The sequence below is a fragment of the Scylla paramamosain genome, chromosome 35, assembly GCF_035594125.1.
Source record: "Scylla paramamosain isolate STU-SP2022 chromosome 35, ASM3559412v1, whole genome shotgun sequence".
Classification (NCBI taxonomy): domain Eukaryota; kingdom Metazoa; phylum Arthropoda; class Malacostraca; order Decapoda; family Portunidae; genus Scylla; species Scylla paramamosain.
In genome coordinates this window covers 8,938,989-8,958,722 of record NC_087185.1, presented here as the reverse complement: position 1 = coordinate 8,958,722, position 19,734 = coordinate 8,938,989, and the positions used below count along the sequence as shown (strand labels likewise).

Sequence of the window (19,734 nt, the reverse complement as noted above, 5' to 3'; positions counted from 1 at the left end):
GATAGTTATGATATCTTATATCTGGACTTTAGTAAAGCATTTGACAAGGTACCCCATCAAAGGCTCCTGAGAAAGGTTAGGGCACACGGGATAGATGGGAAGGTGTTAGGCTGGATAGGGTCATGGCTTGGTAACAGGCGACAGAGGGTGGTAATAAACGGCTCGAAATCCGAGTAGGGTCATGTAATTAGTGGGGTGCCACAGGGATCAGTATTAGGGCCATTGTTATTTCTAATATATATCATTGACTTGGATAGTGGAATTAGTAGTGATGTTAATTAGGTCAGAATCGGATGCCATCGCCTTGCAGGCAGACTTAGATAGAATGAATGAATGGACGGATAGATGGCAAATGCAATTTAATATCAATAAATGCAAAGTGCTTAGCGTAGGTAGAGGAAACCCACACAATAGGTACACAGTAAACAACCAAACTCTGGTAGGTACAGGGTACGAGAAAGATTTAGGAGTTATAGTTAGCTCTGAACTCCGTATAAGGAAACAATGCATAGAAGCCACAAACAAGGCAAATAGGGTACTAGGATTAATTTTTAGGAGTGTTAAAAGTAGAAGGCCGGAAGTAATATTAAAGTTAAACTTGGCGCTGGTCAGACCTCATCTAGACTACGCTGTGCAGTTCTGGTCCCCACATTACAGGAAAGATATAGGTCTATTAGAATCAGTACAGAGAAGAATGACTATAAGGATACAGGGGATGAGGAGTATTCCTTACGAGGCGAGGTTGAAGCTGTTAAATTTACATTCTTTAGAGAGACGTAGGTTAAGAGGAGACCTGATAGAAGTCTTTAAGTGGTATAAGGGTTATAACAAGGGAGATGTAAACAAAATTCTTAGGATCAGCAACCAGGGTAGAACAAGAAATAACGGGTTCAAGCTAAAAAAAATTTAGGTTCAGGAAGGAGATAGGAAAAAATTGGTTCTCAAATAGAAGGGTAGATGAGTGGAACGGACTCAGTGGTCATGTAGTTAGTGCTAAGACACTAGAGAGTATTAAGAGAAGATTAGACAAGCTTATGGATGGGAGTAACGGATGGAAATAGGTAGGTGTGTTTCATACAGGGACTGCCACGTGTAAGCCTGGTCGCTTCTTGCAGCTTCCCTTATTTCTTATGTTCTTATGTCCCGCGCGCCTCGCTGTTGTTCCTTAGTCGGTCAGTCGCCGGCTAGCCTCTGGGTTGCTGAGTGAGTGATGTGCCAGTCTCTCTGGCGTCTGTTACGTACTCCATACCGCAGATTCTGTCATTATACTGAAGCTTCTAAGCAGTGTTTGGTGTTTCCCTGCTGACCTGGATAAGCGGATAAACAGAGTGTACCGGCCCCAGTACAATGTTGTTATGTGTTTTTCTTCCATGTTTTTGTTTTAAAGTATTTTATTCTGGGTAATAAAACCATAAAACATCTGTTTTTTTTTCCATTTTTTCTTCACACATTCTTGGTAAATAAAAGGAATGAAACTCAGGGATATACTTTTCTTTTTATTTCGTTTTCTTCGATGATTCGTAGACAGACGTCAATAATTTAGTGTTCATGGGGAAAGGGTGTCTATCAAGCAATAAATTATGTAGCTACAAGCAATGGAGGAGGGACAGAGTGAAACAAGGGGAAGCTAAGCCCTTTGGCACTTGGAACCCACCCAACATAAGAGTGTTCACCTGGCAGCCAAATGTACAGGCAACCAATTAGTTATTTTGCAGAAAGTGAGAAATTTCTAGGATCTTCAACATTTTTAGCTTGATCTTTTGATGTGAAATAGTAGTAGTTACTGTAAGCAGATAAACAAGACGGAAAATTCAAATGTTAGATATTTATGTTTTATTTTTGTGTGATAGGGAATCTTGTGTGGGTTTTTCTTATTAGTTCTGGCTTCTGAGATACGGATAGATAGATATATGAGACTTTGGCAACACCTGTGGAAACCTGCAGCGAGAATGAGAACTCTACCTGATCGCTTATCTGTTCTTCTTTAAATACTCGGTTATTTTTTTTTTTTTCTTATCTTTTAAATTTCAATTTTTTTTATTTTTTTTTTGTCTTGTAGTTTTCTTTTATTCTTTCCTTTTTTATATCCATCACTTCTCTTCATGGTTTGTTTGCATCGTTATCGCTGCATTGTGTCCATTCACCGTGTGAGGTTCAGGTGTGTGTGTGTGTGTCTGTGTGTGTCTCTTTATGGGGTAGGGGGTGCCTACGCGGCTGCCAAGATGGGAAGGGTGGTGGTGTTGGTGGTCGCCATTAGGTGAGTGGGATGGTCGGGTGGGTGGTCGCCATCAGGGTGGGGCTGGGAACCAAAGGGGGATTCAAGGGGCAGGCGTCGCATTAGCCTCGTGGGGTCTGGTACAGGTTGACGGGAACGCTAGGGGGCTGGTACGAGTACCCGTTGCCGTTGCCGTTCACAGTACCGTTACCGTTGACAGCGCCATTACCGTTAACGCCGTTAGTGTAACCGTTTCCGTTCACTCCGTTGCCGTTAACACCGTTGGTGTAACCGTTGCCATTAACAGCACCATTGCCATTGACTCCGTTGGTGTAACCATTGCCATTAACTCCATTACCGTTGACGCCGTTGGTGTACCCATTGCCGTTAACAGCACCATTGCCATTGACTCCGTTAGTGTACCCTTTGCCGTTCACTCCATTACCGTTCACTCCATTGGTGTAACCATTGCCGTTAACGAGACCGTTGGAGTAACCGTTTCCGTTGACGCGACCGTTTGAGTAACCGTTACCATTCACAGCACCGTTTCCGTTGACACGCCCGTTGGAGTAACCGTTACCGTTGACGCGACCGTTGGAATAACCATTACCGTTGACAGCACCGTTGCCGTTCACGCGGCCATTGGAGTAACCATTTCCGTTAACGGCGCCATTTCCGTTGACGCGGCCATTGGAGTAACCATTTCCGTTAACGGCACCATTTCCGTTGACGCGGCCATTGGAGTAACCATTTCCGTTAACGGCGCCATTTCCGTTGACGCGGCCATTGGAGTAACCGTTTCCATTAACGGCGCCGTTACCGTTGACGCGGCCGTTGGAATAACCGTTTCCGTTAACAGCGCCGTTGCCGTTGACACCGTTGGAGTAACCGTTTCCGTTAACAGCGCCGTTGCCGTTGACACCGTTGGAATAACCGTTTCCGTTAACAGCGCCGTTGCCGTTGACACCGTTGGAGTAACCGTTTCCGTTAACAGCGCCGTTGCCGTTGACACCGTTGGAGTAACCGTTTCCGTTAACAGCGCCGTTGCCGTTGACACCGTTGGTGTAACCGTTTCTGTTAACAGCACCGTTGCCGTTGACACCGTTGGTGTAACCGTTGCCATTGATAGCACCGTTGCCGTTCACAGCACCGTTGCCGTTGCTGCCTGGGGTCTGGTACAGGTTCACAGGTACACTAGGGGGCTGGTAGGAGTACCCGTTGCCGTTACCATTTCCGTTAACAGCACCGTTACCGTTGCCGTTGACAGCACCGTTGCCGTTCGTGTAGCCGTTGCCGTTGACAGCACCATTGCCGTTGGTGTAACCGTTGCCGTTCACACCGTTCCCGTTTCCATTTCTGTATTTTCCGTTGCCGTTGGCACCATTCCCGTTTCTGTTAACGCCATAGGTGAAGCCGTTCCCGTTGCTGTTGCCATTACCGTTGCCATGACTGTTTCCATTCAGTCTTGAAGCGAAGCAGACCCCGAGAAGAACTGCAGAGAGACAAAGAGTGCGGGGGTGTGTTCAAAGTTCAGTAATATGTGAAAATAGAGAGCAGTGGTGTGTGATTTCAAATTTATGTGTGTGTGTGTGTGTGTGTGTGTGTGTGTGTGTGTGTGTGTGTGTGTGTGTGTGTGTGTGTGTGTATCCGTGTTTGTGTCTTTGTCTGAACGTTATACAAAAAACTTAACTTTAGAATTCTTTATTTTGGTACGATTCACACAATCAATAAATGTGAATAAATTAAAGCATACATTTATACGTTTCTACAACGTTATTTTCTGTATTTCCCAGTTTATATATTAAAAAAAAAATAATAATCCATACCAATAACCAAACCAGTCTTCCTTCCTTCGAAATTCTTCCTTTTTTTTTTACTTTTAGAGAAAAAAACACCCACAACACCTGCCAAAAAGTGATGAGCTGAGTGAATGACTAATTACTGGCACCGTGAGAGAAACAGTGTAAAAAAAGTCTTACCTGGGAGGATGAGACAGGCAGCGACCCTCATGGTTGTTACAGAAACCACTCACAGGAGGAAGCGTGAGTACGAGAGCGAGGTGAAGAAACAGGGAGACAGACGAAAGAAAACGGAGAGATCTTGATGTTTACTGTTCTTGGGTCGATGAGCAGACTACTAGAGGTGTTGTCGAGGGAGTGATGCGTCTGTCTGCCTGTGTGTGCCTCCCTCGCTCTTATATACAGCAGTCAGCGCTGACTCTCCCCAGTATCTGCTCTGGGAGGTCAAGGACGGGGAGAGAAATTGCGTTGAGGAAGAGGAAAGAGGAAAATGGGGAGAGGTGAAAGGAAGGGGGGAAAATAAGGGGAGAGGAGGTGAGGTCCGAGAGAGAGTCTGGTCCCCAAGACCCTGATACTCAACAGTCTCTTCCTCAAGACGCTAATATTCCTCTGTCTCTTCCCGAATACCCTAATGCTCATCAGTCTGCTTCCAAAAAGCCTGATCATTCTCAGTCTGAGTCTCGAGATCCTACTAATCCTCATTCTGGTCTCCAAGACACTCAGTCTGCTCCCCAAGTTCCCAATGCTTCTCTAGATAAACAAAAAGACTATTACTATCCTCCAGTTAATATTCAAGACCATAATACTCTTCAGTCTGGTCTCCAAGAACCTAATATTTCTCAGTCTGGTTCCAAGACCCTAATACTTCTCAGTCTGGTTCTCAAGACCCTAATACTCCTCAGCCAGACCCTCAAGACAATAATAAAGAGTTGGGTCCCGAAGATCCCAGTACTCCAAAGGCAAGTTCCCAAGACCGTAATAGTCTTCAGTCTGGTTAAAAAAAACCCTAATACTCCTCAGTCTAGTCCTTAATACCCTGATACTCCTCCTCAATCTGGTCCCCAAGAACGTAATGCTCCTCAGTCTGGTCCTGAGGACCCAGATACTCTTCACTCTGGTCCCCAAGACCATAATACTCCTCAAATCGGTTCCCAATACCCTAATACTCCTCATTCTGATATTGAGGTCTCTAATGCTCCTCAGTCTGATTCACAAGACCGTGACAGTCCTTAGTCTGTCCCCCAAGACCATGATAGTGTGGTCCCACAAACCCCGATACTCCTCAGTCTGGTGCTCAAGACCTTAACACTTCTCCAGACAAACCCAAACAAAATTATTCTCCTCCAACTATTAATGAAGACCCCAAGCCTACTCAGCCAAATACCCAAGATCCTACTGCTCTTCAGCCTGACTCACAAGACCCTGATATTTCCAATTCTGGTCCTGAAAACTATAGTACTTCCAATTCAGGTCCACAAAACCTTACTACCCTTCAGGCTGGTCCCTTGGAACCTGATATTTCTGAGCCAGGTCCCCAAGACCTTGATCTTCCTCAATCTGGTCCCAAAGACCCTAATACTTTTCAGTATGGTCCCTCACTGTGGTCCCCAAGACCCTGACACTACTTAGTCTGCTATCCAAGATCCCAATGCTTCTCTAGATAAAACTAAAGACTATTACTCACTTCCAACTAATAATGAAGACCCTGATATTCTCAGTCTGGTCCCAGTACCATAATACTCCTCAGACAGGTCCATAAAATCCTGATACTCATTAGTCTGGTCAACAAGACCCTGACATTCTTCACTCTACTCCCCAGTACCTTAATATTTCTCAGTCAGGTCCCCAAGACCCTAATACTTCTCAATATGGTTCTCAAGACCCTAGTGCTCTCCAACACCGTAATACTCCTCAGTTTGCATCTCAAGACCCTAATACTCCTCAGCCAGGTTCTCAGGACAATAATAATGAGTTGGATCCCCAAACCGCAATACTCCAGAGCCTGGTTCTCAAGACCCTAACACTCCTCAGTCTAGTCCCGAAGTCGCTGATACGATTCCGTTTGGTCCCCAAGATCCTGATACTTTTCAGTCTGGTCCACAGTATTCTGAAACTCCTCACTCCATTCCCCAAGACCCTGATACTATTCATTCTGGTCCTCAAGACCATGCTACATTTGAGACAGGTTTTAAAGATCCCATTATTCTCCTCCAACTAATAATGAAGACCCTAATACTCCTCAGTCTAGTCTCCAAACACCTACTACTTCTCAGTTTGACTCCCAAGATCTTGATACTCCACATTCTGGTCCTGAAAACTTTAATACTTCTCAGTCAGTCCACAAAACCCTAGTACTCCTCAAATTGGTCCCTTAGACCGTGATACTTCTGAACCTGTTCCCCATGAAATTGTTACTTCTCAGACCAGACCCCAAGACCCTGATATTTCTCAGTATGGTCCCCAAGACTATTCCTCTTCAGCCTGGTCCTCGAGACCCTGATGCTCCTCATTCGTCTCTTCAAGACCCTAATGATCCTCAGTTTCCTCCTCAAGACCCTGATACTTCTTATTCTTTCCCCAAAGACCCTGATACTTCTCATTCTGCTCCGAAAAACCCTGATACTCCTCAGTCTGCTTTCCCAAGACCCTGATACTTCTCATTCTGCTCCATAGGACCCTGATATTACTTATTCTTCTCCCCAATACTATGATACTTCTCATTCTTCTCCCCAAGACCCTGATACTTCTCAATCTGCTTCCCAAGACTCTAATACTTCTACAGACTCTGACAGCATCTTAACTAATCCTAAAGACCCGCATCTTGAAGATCCAAATCCTCAAGACCTAATCTCACCTCCACCTAATCCTAAGGACCCTAATACTTCTTCACCTAATGCCAAAAATCCTAACACTTCACTCAATACTTGAGACCCTAACTCACCCTAACTCACCCATACACAAGCCTGGAATCCCACTCATATTTCCCTCCGATCCCCTCCCAGCTGATCCAAGAGACAGCGAGGATTCAGAGTGACTGCCAGAAGCGTAGTCTCCTTCCACGTGCAGGAAACAGTTTTAATCCCACAGAATATTACGTTCCACTAATCCTTTACAACTTAATCCTTCTCCACCTGAACAAAAAGACATGGATTTGCCACTCACTCAAAGCTCTATCACGTGGATCGTTGTGACATAGTTCTCTCTCTCTCTCTCTCTCTCTCTCTCTCTCTCTCTCTCTCTCTCTCTCTCTCTCTCTCTCTCTCTCTCTCTCTCTCTCTCTCTCTCTCTCTCTCTCTCTCTCTCTCTCTCAATAGTCTCTTTTTTTTTTCTTTTTTTTTATGTAGGAAGGATACTGGCCAAGGGCAACAAAAATCTAATAAAAAAAATGCCCACTGAAATGCCAGTCCCATAAAAGGGTCAAAGCAGTGGTCAAAAATTGGTGGATAAGTGTCTTGAAACCTCCCTCTTGAAGGAATTCAAGTCATAGGAAGGTGGAAATACAGAAGCAGGCAGGGAGTTCCAGAGTTTACCAGAGAAAGGGATGAATGATTGAGAATACTGGTTAACTCTTGCGTTAGAGAGGTGGACAGAATAGGGGTGAGAGAAAGAAGAAAGTCTTGTGCAGCGAGGCCGCGGAAGGAGGGGAGGCATGCAGTTAGCAAGATCAGAAGAGCAGTTGGCATGAAAATAGCGGTAGAAGACAGCTAGATATGCAACATTGCGGCGGTGAGAGAGGGGCTGAAGACAGTTAGAGGAGAGGAGTTGATGAGACGAAAAGCTTTTGATTCCACCTTGTCTAGAAGAGCAGTATGAGTGGAACCCCCCCAGACATGTGAAGCATACTCCATACATGGACGGATAAGGCCCTTGTACAGAGTTAGCGGCTGGGGGGGTGAGAAAAACTGGCGGAGACGTCTCAGAACACCTAACTTCATAGAAGCTGTTTTAGCTAGAGATGAGATGTGAAGTTTCCAGTTCAAATTATAAGTAAAGGACAGACCAAGGATGTTCAGTGTAGAAGAGGGGGACAGTTGAGTGTCATTGAAGAAGAGGGGATAGTTGTCTGGAAGGTTGTGTCGAGTTGATAGATGGAGGAATTGAGTTTTTGAGGTATTGTACAATACCAAGTTTGCTCTCCCCCAATCAGAAATTTTAGAAAGATCAGAAGTCAGGCGTTCTGTGGCTTCCCTGCGTGATATGTTTACCTCCTGAAGGGTTGGACGTCTATGAAAAGACGTGGAAAAAAGCAGGGTGGTATCATCAGTGTAGGAGTGGATAGGACAAGAAGTTTGGTTTAGAATATCATTAATGAATAATAAGAGAGTGGGTGACAGGACAGAACCCTGAGGAACACCACTGTTAATAGATTTAGGAGAAGAACAGTGACCGTCTACCACAGCAGCAATAGAACGGTCAGAAAGGAAACTTGAGATGAAGTTACAGAGAGAAGGATAGAAACCGTAGGAGGGTAGTTTGGAAATCAAAGCTTTGTGCCAGACTCTATCAAAGGCTTTTGAGATGTCCAAGGCAACAGCAAAAGTTTCACCAAAGTCTCTAAAAGAGGATGACCAAGACTCAGTAAGGAAAGCCAGAAGATCACCAGTAGAGCGGCCTTGACGGAACCCATACTGGCGATCAGATAGAAGGTTGTGAAGTGATAGATGTTTAAGAATCTTCCTGTTGATTTATGTTGTCATGTTGTCAAGGTATTCATATGTATCAGCTCGTTTTCTTTACATTATTACTATTGTTCTTATTATTATTGATATTGTCATTATTTTTATTATTATTATTCATCTGTATCCAAGATCATTTTGAACTGGTGTCTCGTCCCGCGCGCCTCGCTGTTGTTCCTTAGTCGGTCAGTCGCCGGCTAGCCTCTGGGTTGCTGAGTGAGTGATGTGCCAGTCTCTCTGGCGTCTGTTACGCACTCCATACCGCAGATTCTGTCATTATACTGAAGCTTCTAAGCAGTGTTTGGTGTTTCCCTGCTGACCTGGATAAGCGGATAAACAGAGTGTACCGGCCCCAGTACAATGTTGTTATGTATTTTTCTTCCATGTTTTTCTTTTAAAGTATTTTATTCTGGGTAATAAAACCATAGAACAGCTGTTTTTTTTTTTTCCTGTTTTTCTTTACACATTCTTGGTAAATAAAAGGAATAAAACTCAGAGATATACTTTTCTTTTTATTTCGTTTTCTTCGATGATTCGTAGAAAGTCGTCAATAATTTAGTGTTCATGGGGAGAGGGTGTCTATCAAGCAATAAATTATGTAGCTACAAGCAATGGAGGAGGGACAGAGTGAAACAAGGGGAAGCTAAGCCCTTTGGCACTTGGAACCCACCCAACATAAGAGTGTTCACCTGGCAGCCAAATGTACAGGCAACCTATTAGTTATTTTGCAGAAAGTGAGAAATTTCTAGGATCTTGAACATTTTTAGCTTGATCTTTTGATGTGAAATAGTTGTAGTTAATTTAAGCAGATAAACAAGACGGAAAATTCAAATGTTAGATATTTATGTTCTATTTTTTTGTGATAGGGAATCTTGTGTGGGTTTTTCTTATTAGTTCTGGCTTCTGAGATACGGATAGATAGATATATGAGACTTTGGCAACACCTGTGGAAACCTGCAGCGAGAATGAGAACTTTACCTGATCGCTTACCTATTCTTCTTTAAATACTCGTTTTTTTTTTTTCTTATCTTTTAAATTTCACATATATATATTTTTTTTTATCTTGTAGTTTTCTTTTATTCTTTCCTTTTTTATATCCATCACTTCTCTTCATGGTTTGTTTGCATCGTTATCGCTGCATTGTGTCCATTCACCGTGTGAGGTTCAGGTGTGTGTGTGTGTGTGTGTGTGTGTGTGTGTGTGTGTCTCTTTATGGAGGAGGGGGCGCCTGCGCGGCTGCCGAGATGGGAAGGGTGGTGGTGTTGGTGGTCGCCATTAGGTGGGTGGGATGGTCGAGTGGGTGGTCGCCATCAGGGTGGGGCTGGGAACCAAAGGGGGCTTCAAGGGGCAGGCGTCGCATTAGCCTTGTGGGGTCTGGTACAGGTTGACGGGAACGCTGGGGGGCTGGTACGAGTACCCGTTGCCGTTGCCGTTGCCGTTGACAGCACCGTTACCGTTGACAGCGCCATTACCGTTAACGCCGTTAGTGTAACCGTTTCCGTTCACTCCGTTGCCGTTAACACCGTTGGTGTAACCGTTGCCATTAACAGCACCATTGCCATTGACTCCGTTGGTGTAACCATTGCCATTAACTCCATTACCGTTGACGCCGTTGGTGTACCCATTGCCGTTAACAGCACCATTGCCATTGACTCCGTTAGTGTACCCGTTGCCGTTCACTCCATTACTGCTGACTCCATTGGTGTAACCATTGCCGTTGACAGCACCATTGCCGTTAACGAGACCGTTTGAGTAACCGTTTCCGTTGACGCGGCCGTTGGAGTAACCGCTACCGTTCACAGCACCGTTTCCGTTGACACGCCCGTTGGAGTAACCGTTACCGTTGACGCGACCGTTGGAATAACCATTACCGTTGACAGAACCGTTGCCGTTCACGCGGCCATTGGAGTAACCATTTCCGTTAACGGCGCCATTTCCATTGACGCGGCCGTTGGAGTAACCGTTTCCATTAACGGCGCCGTTACCGTTGACACGGCCGTTGGAGTAACCATTTCCGTTAACAGCGCCGTTGCCGTTAACACCGTTGGAGTAGCCGTTTCCGTTAACAGCGCCGTTGCCGTTGACACCGTTGGAGTAACCGTTTCCGTTAACTGCGCCGTTGCCGTTGACACCGTTGGTGTAACCGTTTCCATTAACAGCGCCGTTGCCGTTGACACCGTTGGTGTAACCGTTTCCGTTAACAGCACCGTTGCCGTTGACACCGTTGGTGTAACCGTTGCCATTAATAGCACCGTTGCCGTTCACAGCACCGTTGCCGTTGCTGCCTGGGGTCTGGTACAGGTTGACAGGTACACTGGGGGGCTGGTAGGAGTACCCGTTGCCGTTACCATTTCCGTTAACAGCACCGTTACCGTTGCCGTTCACAGCACCGTTGCCGTTCGTATAGCCGTTGCCGTTGACAGCACCGTTGCCGTTCGTGTAGCCGTTGCCGTTGACAGCACCATTGCCGTTGGTGTTTCCGTTGCCGTTCACACCGTTCCCGTTTCCATTTCTGTATTTTCCGTTGCCGTTGGCACCATTCCCGTTTCTGTTAACGCCATAGGTGAAGCCGTTACCGTTGCCGTTGCCATTACCGTTGCCATGACTGTTTCCATTCAGTCTTGAAGCGAAGCAGACCCCGAGAAGAACTGCAGAGACAAAGAGTGCGGGGGTGTTGAAAGTTCAGTAATATGTGTAAATAGAGAGCAGAGGTGTGTGATGTGCTTTGTGTTGTGTTTCATGAAAATTTCAAATTTGTGTGTGTGTGTGTGTGTGTGTGTGTGTGTGTGTGTGTGTGTGTGTGTGTGTGTGTGTGTGTGTGTTTATGTGTGTGTGTGTGTTTGTGTGTGTGTGTGTGTGTGTGTGTATGTGTGTGTGTGTGTGTGTGTGTGTGTGTGTGTGTGTGTGTGTGTGTGTGTGTGTTTATGTGTGTGTGTGTGTGTGTGTGTGTGTGTGTATGTGTGTGTGTGTGTCTGTGTGTGTGTGTGTGTGTGTGTGTGTGTGTGTGTGTGTGTGTGTGTGTGTGTGTGTGTGTGTGTGTGTGTATCCGTGTCTGTGTCTCTGTCTGAACGTTATACAAAAAACTTAACTTTAGAATTCTTTATTTTGGTACGATTCACACAATCAATAAATATGAATAAATTAAAGCATACATTTATACGTTTCTACAACGTTATTTTCTGTATTTCCAAGTTTATATATTAAAAAAAATAATAATCCATACCAATAACCAAACCAGTCTTCCTTCCTTCGAAATTCTTCCTTTTTTTTTTACTTTTAGAGAAAAAAACACCCACAACACCTGCCAAAAAGTGATGAGCTGAGTGAATGACTAATTACTGGCACCGTGAGAGAAACAGTGTAAAAAAAGTCTTACCTGGGAGGATGAGACAGGCAGCGACCCTCATGGTTGTTACAGAAACCACTCACAGGAGGAAGCGTGAGTACGAGAGCGAGGTGAAGAAACAGGGAGACAGACGAAAGAAAACGGAGAGATCTTGATGTTTACTGTTCTTGGGTCGATGAGCAGACTACTAGAGGTGTTGTCGAGGGAGTGATGCGTCTGTCTGCCTGTGTGTGCCTCCCTCGCTCTTATATACTCGTACAGCAGTCAGCGCTGACTCTCCCCAGTATCTGCTCTGGGAGGTCAAGGACGGGGAGAGAAATTGCGTTGAGGAAGAGGAAAGAGGAAAATGGGGAGAGGTGAAAGGAAGGGGGGAAAATAAGGGGAGAGGAGGTGAGGTCCGAGAGAGAGTCTGGTCCCCAAGACCCTGATACTCAACAGTCTCTTCCTCAAGACGCTAATATTCCTCTGTCTCTTCCCGAATACCCTAATGCTCATCAGTCTGCTTCCAAAAAGCCTGATCATTCTCAGTCTGAGTCTCGAGATCCTACTAATCCTCATTCTGGTCTCCAAGACACTCGGTCTGCTCCCCAAGATCCCAATGCTTCTCTAGATAAACAGAAAGACTATTACAATCCTCCAATTATCCTCCAATCTAATGCTCCTCAGTCTGATCCACAAGACCGTGACAGTCCTTAGTCTGTCCCCCAAGACCATGATAGTGTGGTCCCACAAACCCCGATACTCCTCAGTCTGGTGCTCAAGACCTTAACACTTCTCCAGACAAACCCAAACAAAATTATTCTCCTCCAACTATTAATGAAGACCCCAAGCCTACTCAGCCAAATACCCAAGATCCTACTGCTCTTCAGCCTGACTCACAAGACCCTGATATTTCCAATTCTGGTCCTGAAAACTATAGTACTTCCAATTCAGGTCCACAAAACCTTACTACCCTTCAGGCTGGTCCCTTGAAACCTGATATTTCTGAGCCAGGTCCCCAAGACCTTGATCTTCCTCAATCTGGTCCCAAAGACCCTAATACTTTTCAGTATGGTCCCTCACTGTGGTCCCCAAGACCCTGACACTCCTTAGTCTGCTCTCCAAGATCCCAATGCTTCTCTAGATAAAACTAAAGACTATTATTCACTTCCAACTAATAATGAAGACCGTGATATTCTCAGTCTGGTCCCAATACCATAATACTCCTCAGACAGGTCCCTAAAATCCTCACACTCATTAGACTGGTCAACAAGACCCTGACATTCTTCACTCTACTCCCCAGTACCATAATATTCCTCAGTCAGTTCCCCAAGACTTTAATACTCCTCAGCCAGGTTCTCAGGACAATAATAATGAGTTGGATCCCCAAACTGCAATACTCAGAGCCTGGTTCTCAAGACCCTAACACTCCTCAGTCTAGTCCCGAAGTCCCTGATACGATTCCGTTTGGTCCCCAAGATCCTGATACTTTTCAGTCTGGTCCCCAATATTCTGAAATTCCTCACTCCATTCCCCAAGACCCTGCCACTATTCATTCTGCTCCCCAAGACCATGCTACATTTGAGACAGGTTTTAAAGATCCCATTATTCTCCTCCAACTAATAATGAAGACCCTAATACTCCTCAGTCTAGTCTCCAAACACCTACTACTTCTCAGTTTGACTCCCAAGATCTTGATACTCCACATTCTGGTCCTGAAAACTTTAATACTTCTCAGTCAGTCCACAAAACCCTAGTGCTCCTCAAATTGGTCCCTTAGACCGTGATACTTCTGAGCCTGTTCCCCATGAAATTGTTACTTCTCAGACCAGACCACAAGACCCTGACACTTCTCAGTATTGTCCCCAAGACTATTCCTCTTCATCCTGGTCCTCGAGACCCTGATGCTCCTCATTCGTCTCCTCAAGACCCTAATGATCCTCAGTTTCCTCCCCAAGACCCTGATACTTCTTATTCTTTCCCCCAAGACCCTGATACTTCTCATTCTGCTCCGAAAAACCCTGATACTCCTCGGTCTGCTTTCCCAAGACCCTGATACTTCTCATTCTTCTCCATAGGACCCTGATATTTCTTATTCTTCTCCCCAATACCCTGATTCTTCTCATTCTTCTCCCCAAGACCCTGATACTTCTCAGTCTGCTTCCCAAGACTCTAATACTTCTACAGACTCTGACAGCACCTTAACTAATCCTAAAGACCTGCATCTATCCTCAACCAATCTTGAAGATCCAAATCCTCAAGATCTAATCTCACCTCCACCTAATCCTAAGGACCCTAATACTTCTCCTAATGCCAAAAATCCTAACACTTCACTCAATACTTGAGAACTTAACTCACCCTAACTCACCCATACACAAGCCTGGAATCCCACTCATATTTCCCTCCGATCCCCTCCCAGCTGATCCAAGAGACAGCGAGGATTCAGAGTGACTGCCAGAAGCGTAGTCTCCTTCCACCTGCAGGAAACAGTTTTAATCCCACAGAGTATTACGCTCCACTAATCCTTTACAACTTAATCCTTCTCCACCTGAACAGAAAGACATGGATTTGCCACTCACTCAAAGCTCTATCACGTGGATCGTTGTGACATAGTTCTCTCTCTCTCTCTCTCTCTCTCTCTCTCTCTCTCTCTCTCTCTCTCTCTCTCTCTCTCTCTCTCTCTCTCTCTCTCTCTCTCTCTCTCTCAATAGTCTCTTGATTTATGTTGTCATGTTGTCAAGGTATTCATATGTATAAGTTCATTTTCTTTACATTATTACTATTGTTCTTATTATTATTGATATTGTCATTATTTTTATTATTATTATTCATCTGTATCCAAGATCATTTTGAACTGGTGTCTCGTCCCGCGCGCCTCCCTACTGTTCCTTAGTCGGTCAGTCACCGACTAGCCTCTGGGTTGCTGAGTGAGTGACGTGCCAGTCTCTCTGGCGTCATTTACGCACTCCATACCGCAGATTCTGTTATTACGAGTATACTGAAGCTTCTAAGCAGTGTTTAGTGTTTCCCTGCTGACCTGGATAAGCGGATAAACAGAGTGTACCGGCCTCAGTACAATGTTGTTATGTGTTTTTCTTCCATGTTTTTGTTTTAAAGTACTTTATTCTGGGTAATAAAACCATAGAACAGCTGTTTTTTTTTCCATTTTTCTTCACACATTCTTGGTAAATAAAAGGAATGAAACTCAGGGATATACTTTTCTTTTTATTTCGTTTTCTTCGATGATTCGTAGACAGACGTCAATAATTTAGTGTTCATGGGGAAAGGGTGTCTATCAAGCAATAAATTATGTAGCTACAAGGAATGGAGGAGGGACAGAGTGAAACAAGGGGAAGCTAAGCCCTTTGGCACTTGGAACCCACCCAACATAAGAGTGTTCACCTGGCAGCCAAATGTACAGGCAACCAATTAGTTATTTTGCAGAAAGTGAGAAATTTCTAGGATCTTCAACATTTTTAGCTTGATCTTTCGACGTGAAATAGTTGTAGTTAATTTAAGCAGATAAACAAGACGGAAAATTCAAATGTTAGATATTTATGTTCTATTTTTTTGTGATAGGGAATCTTGTGTGGGTTTTTCTTATTAGTTCTGGTTTCTGAGATATGAATAGATAGATATATGAGACTTTGGCAACACCTGTGGAAACCTGCAGCGAGAATGAGAACTTTACGTGATCGCTTACCTATTCTTCTTTACATACTCGGTTTTTTTTTCTTATCTTTTAAATTTCACAAATATATATATTTTTTTTTTTTTGTCTTGTAGTTTTCTTTTATTCTTTCCTTTTTTATATCCATCACTTCTCTTCATGGTTTGTTTGCATCGTTATCGCTGCATTGTGTCCATTCACCGTGTGAGGTTCAGGTGTGTGTGTGTGTGTGTGTGTGTGTGTGTGTCTCTTTATGGGGGAGGGGGCGCCTGCGCGGCTGCCGAGATGGGAAGGGTGGTGGTGTTGGTGGTCGCCATTAGGTGGGTGGGATGGTCGGGTGGGTGGTCGCCATCAGGGTGGGGCTGGGAACCAAAGGGGGATTCAAGGGGCAGACGTCGCATTAGCCTTGTGGGGTCTGGTACAGGTTGACGGGAACGCTGGGGGGCTGATACGAGTACCCGTTGCCGTTGCCGTTGCCGTTGACAGCACCGTTACCGTTGACTGCGCCATTACCGTTAACGCCGTTAGTGTAACCGTTTCCGTTCACTCCGTTGCCGTTAACACCGTTGGTGTAACCGTTGCCATTAACAGCACCATTGCCATTGACTCCGTTGGTGTAACCATTGCCATTAACTCCATTACCGTTGACGCCGTTGGTGTACCCATTGCCGTTAACAGCACCATTGCCATTGACTCCGTTAGTGTACCCGTTGCCGTTCACTCCATTACCGCTGACTCCATTGGTGTAACCATTGCCGTTGACAGCACCGTTGCCGTTGACGCGACCGTTTGAGTAACCGTTACCGTTCACAGCACCGTTTCCGTTGACACGCCCGTTGGAGTAACCGTTACCGTTGACGCGACCGTTGGAATAACCATTACCGTTGACAGCACCGTTGCCGTTGACGCGGCCATTGGAGTAACCATTTCCGTTAACGACGCCATTTCCATTCACGCGGCCATTGGAGTAACCATTTCCGTTAACGGCGCCATTTCCGTTGACGCGGCCGTTGGAGTAACCGTTTCCATTAACGGCGCCGTTACCGTTGACGCGGCCGTTGGAGTAACCGTTTCCGTTAACAGCACCGTTGCCGTTGACACCGTTGGAGTAACCGTTTCCGTTAACAGCGCCGTTGCCGTTGACACCGTTGGAGTAACCGTTTCCGTTAACAGCGCCGTTGCCGTTGACACCGTTGGTGTAACCGTTTCCGTTAACAGCGCCGTTGCCGTTCACTCCGTTGGTGTAACCGTTTCCGTTAACAGCGCCGTTGCCGTTGACACCGTTGGTGTAACCGTTTCCGTTAACAGCGCCGTTGCCGTTGACACCGTTGGTGTACCCGTTGCCATTGATAGCACCGTTGCCGTTGCTGCCTGGGGTCTGGTACAGGTTCACAGGTACACTAGGGGGCTGGTAGGAGTACCCGTTGCCGTTACCATTTCCGTTAACGGCACCGTTACCGTTGCCGTTCACAGCACCGTTGCCGTTCGTGTAGCCGTTGCCGTTGACAGCACCGTTGCCGTTGCCGTTCACAGCACCATTGCCGTTCGTATAGCCGTTGCCGTTCACACCGTTCCCGTTTCCATTTCTGTATCTTCCGTTGCCGTTGGCACCATTCCCGTTTCTGTTAACGCCATAGGTGAAGCCGTTACCGTTGCCGTTGCCATTACCGTTGCCATGACTGTTTCCATTCAGTGTTGAAGCGAAGCAGACCCCGAGAAGAACTGCAGAGACAAAGAGTGCGGGGGTGTTGAAAGTTCAGTAATATGTGTAAATAGAGAGCAGTGGTGTGTGATGTGCTTTGTGTTGTGTTTCATGAAAATTTCAAATTTATGTGTGTGTGTGTGTGTGTGTGTGTGTGTGTGTGTGTGTGTGTGTGTGTGTGTGTGTGTGTTTGTGTATCCGTGTCTGTGTCTCTGTCTGAACGTTGTACAAAAAAATTAACTTTAGAGTTCTTTATTTTGGTACGATTCACACAATCAATAAATGTGAATAAATTAAAGCATACATTTATACGTTTCTACAACGTTATTTTCTGTATTTCCCAGTTTATATATTAAAAAAAAATAATAATCCATACCAATAACCAAACCAGTCTTCCTTCCTTCGAAATTCTTCCTTTTTTTTTTACTTTTAGAGAAAAAAACACCCACAACACCTGCCAAAAAGTGATGAGCTGAGTGAATGACTAATTACTGGCACCGTGAGAGAAACAGTGTAAAAAAAGTCTTACCTGGGAGGATGAGACAGGCAGCGACCCTCATGGTTGTTACAGAAACCACTCACAGGAGGAAGCGTGAGTACGAGAGCGAGGTGAAGAAACAGGGAGACAGACGAAAGAAAACGGAGAGATCTTGATGTTTACTGTTCTTGGGTCGATGAGCAGACTACTAGAGGTGTTGTCGAGGGAGTGATGCGTCTGTCTGCCTGTGTGTGTGCCTCCCTCGCTCTTATATACAGCAGTCAGCGCTGACTCTCCCCAGTATCTGCTCTGGGAGGTCAAGGACGGGGAGAGAAATTGCGTTGAGGAAGAGGAAAGAGGAAAATGGGGAGAGGTGAAAGGAAGGGGGGAAAGTAAGGGGAGAGGGGGTGAGGTCTGAGAGAGAGTCTGGTCCCCAGGACCCTGATACTCAACAGTCTCTTCCTCAAGACGCTAATATTCCTCTGTCTCTTCCCGAATACCCTAATGCTCATCAGTCTGCTTCCAAAAAGCCTGATCATTCTCAGTCTGAGTCTCGAGATCCTACTAATCCTCATTCTGGTCTCCAAGACACTCAGTCTGCTCCCCAAGATCCCAATGCTTCTCTAGATAAACAGAAAGACTATTACTATCCTCCAATTAATATTCAAGACCATAATACTCTTCAGTCTGGTCTCCAAGAACCTAATTTTTCTCAGTCTGGTCCCAAGACCCTAATACTTCTCAGTCTGGTTCTCAAGACCCTAATACTCCTCAGCCAGACCCTCAAGACAATAATAAAGAGTTGGGTCCCGAAGATCCCAGTACTCCAAAGGCAAGTTCCCAAGACCGTAATAGTCTTCAGTCTGGTTAAAAAAAAACCCTAATACTCCTCAGTCTGGTCCCCAATACAATGATAATACTCAGTCTAGTCCCCAAGACCATAATACTCCTCATTCTGGTCCTTAATACCCTGATAATACTCAGTCTAATTTCAAAGACCCTAATATTCCTCAGTTTAGTCCCCAATACCCTGATACTCCGCAATCTGGTCCCCAAGAACGTAATGCTCCTCAGTCTGGTCCTGAGGACCCAGATACTCTTCAGTCTGGTCCCCAAGACCATAATTCTCCTCAGTTTGGTTCCCAGCACCCTAATACTCCTCATTCTGATATTGAGGTCTCTAATGCTCCTCAGTCTGATCAACAAGACCGTGATAGTCCTTAGTCTGTCCCCCAAGACCATGATAGTGTGGTCCCACAAACCCCGATACTCCTCAGTCTGGTGCTCAAGACCTTAACACTTCTCCAGACAAACCCAAACAAAATTATTCTCCTCCAACTATTAATGAAGACCCCAAGCCTACTCAGCCAAATACCCAAGATCCTACTGCTCTTCAGTCTGACTCACAAGACCCTGATATTTCCCATTCTGGTCCTGAAAACTATGATACTTCTCATTAAGGTCCACAAAACCTTACTACCCCTCAGACTGGTCCCTTGGACCCCGATATTTCTGAGCCAGGTCCCCAAGACCTTGATCTTCCTCAATCTGGTCCCAAAGACCCTAATACTTTTCAGTATGGTCCCTCACTGTGGTCCCCAAGACCCTGACACTCCTTAGTCTGCTCTCCAAGATCCCAATGCTTCTCTCGATAAAACTAAAGACTATTACTCACTTCCAACTAATAATGAAGACCCTGATATTCTCAGTCTGGTCCCAGTACCATAATACTCCTCAGACAGGTCCATAAAATCCTGATACTCATTAGTCTGGTCAACAAGACCCTGACATTCTTCACTCTACTCCCCAGTACCATAATATTCCTCAGTCAGGTCCCCAAGACCCTAATACTTCTCAATGTGGTTCTCA

The 19,734-nt window shown here is 45.3% G+C and overlaps 5 protein-coding genes across 5 annotated transcripts; 2 read left to right on the top strand and 3 right to left on the bottom strand.

Annotated features, from left to right (window-relative positions):
• Positions 1 to 2,337: 2,337 nt before the first annotated feature.
• On the bottom strand, positions 2,338 to 4,225 carry LOC135090423 (uncharacterized PE-PGRS family protein PE_PGRS46-like). The gene is made up of 2 exons (XM_063987176.1): positions 4,195 to 4,225; positions 2,338 to 3,707 (listed from the first exon to the last, which is right to left on the bottom strand). Exons 1-2 carry the CDS (start codon positions 4,223 to 4,225, stop codon positions 2,338 to 2,340), a joined length of 1,401 nt encoding a protein of 466 aa, XP_063843246.1.
• A 5,824-nt stretch (positions 4,226 to 10,049) lies between these two features.
• LOC135090422 (N66 matrix protein-like) lies at positions 10,050 to 11,155 on the bottom strand. The gene is made up of 2 exons (XM_063987175.1): positions 11,141 to 11,155; positions 10,050 to 11,012 (listed from the first exon to the last, which is right to left on the bottom strand). The coding sequence occupies exons 1-2, from the start codon at positions 11,153 to 11,155 to the stop codon at positions 10,050 to 10,052; spliced, it is 978 nt and encodes a 325-aa protein (XP_063843245.1).
• A 1,227-nt stretch (positions 11,156 to 12,382) lies between these two features.
• Positions 12,383 to 13,920, top strand: LOC135090421 (uncharacterized). The gene is made up of 5 exons (XM_063987174.1): positions 12,383 to 12,392; positions 12,488 to 12,718; positions 12,817 to 13,084; positions 13,277 to 13,605; positions 13,796 to 13,920. The coding sequence occupies exons 1-5, from the start codon at positions 12,383 to 12,385 to the stop codon at positions 13,918 to 13,920; spliced, it is 963 nt and encodes a 320-aa protein (XP_063843244.1).
• Positions 13,921 to 15,227: 1,307 nt separating this feature from the next.
• On the bottom strand, positions 15,228 to 18,108 carry LOC135090439 (uncharacterized PE-PGRS family protein PE_PGRS20-like). The gene is made up of 2 exons (XM_063987189.1): positions 17,917 to 18,108; positions 15,228 to 17,407 (listed from the first exon to the last, which is right to left on the bottom strand). Exons 1-2 carry the CDS (start codon positions 17,945 to 17,947, stop codon positions 16,086 to 16,088), a joined length of 1,353 nt encoding a protein of 450 aa, XP_063843259.1. The 5' UTR covers positions 17,948 to 18,108; the 3' UTR covers positions 15,228 to 16,085.
• On the top strand, positions 17,946 to 19,089 carry LOC135090420 (uncharacterized). The gene is made up of 3 exons (XM_063987173.1): positions 17,946 to 17,979; positions 18,334 to 18,713; positions 18,880 to 19,089. Exons 1-3 carry the CDS (start codon positions 17,946 to 17,948, stop codon positions 19,087 to 19,089), a joined length of 624 nt encoding a protein of 207 aa, XP_063843243.1.
• The last annotated feature ends 645 nt before the right edge of the window (positions 19,090 to 19,734 follow it).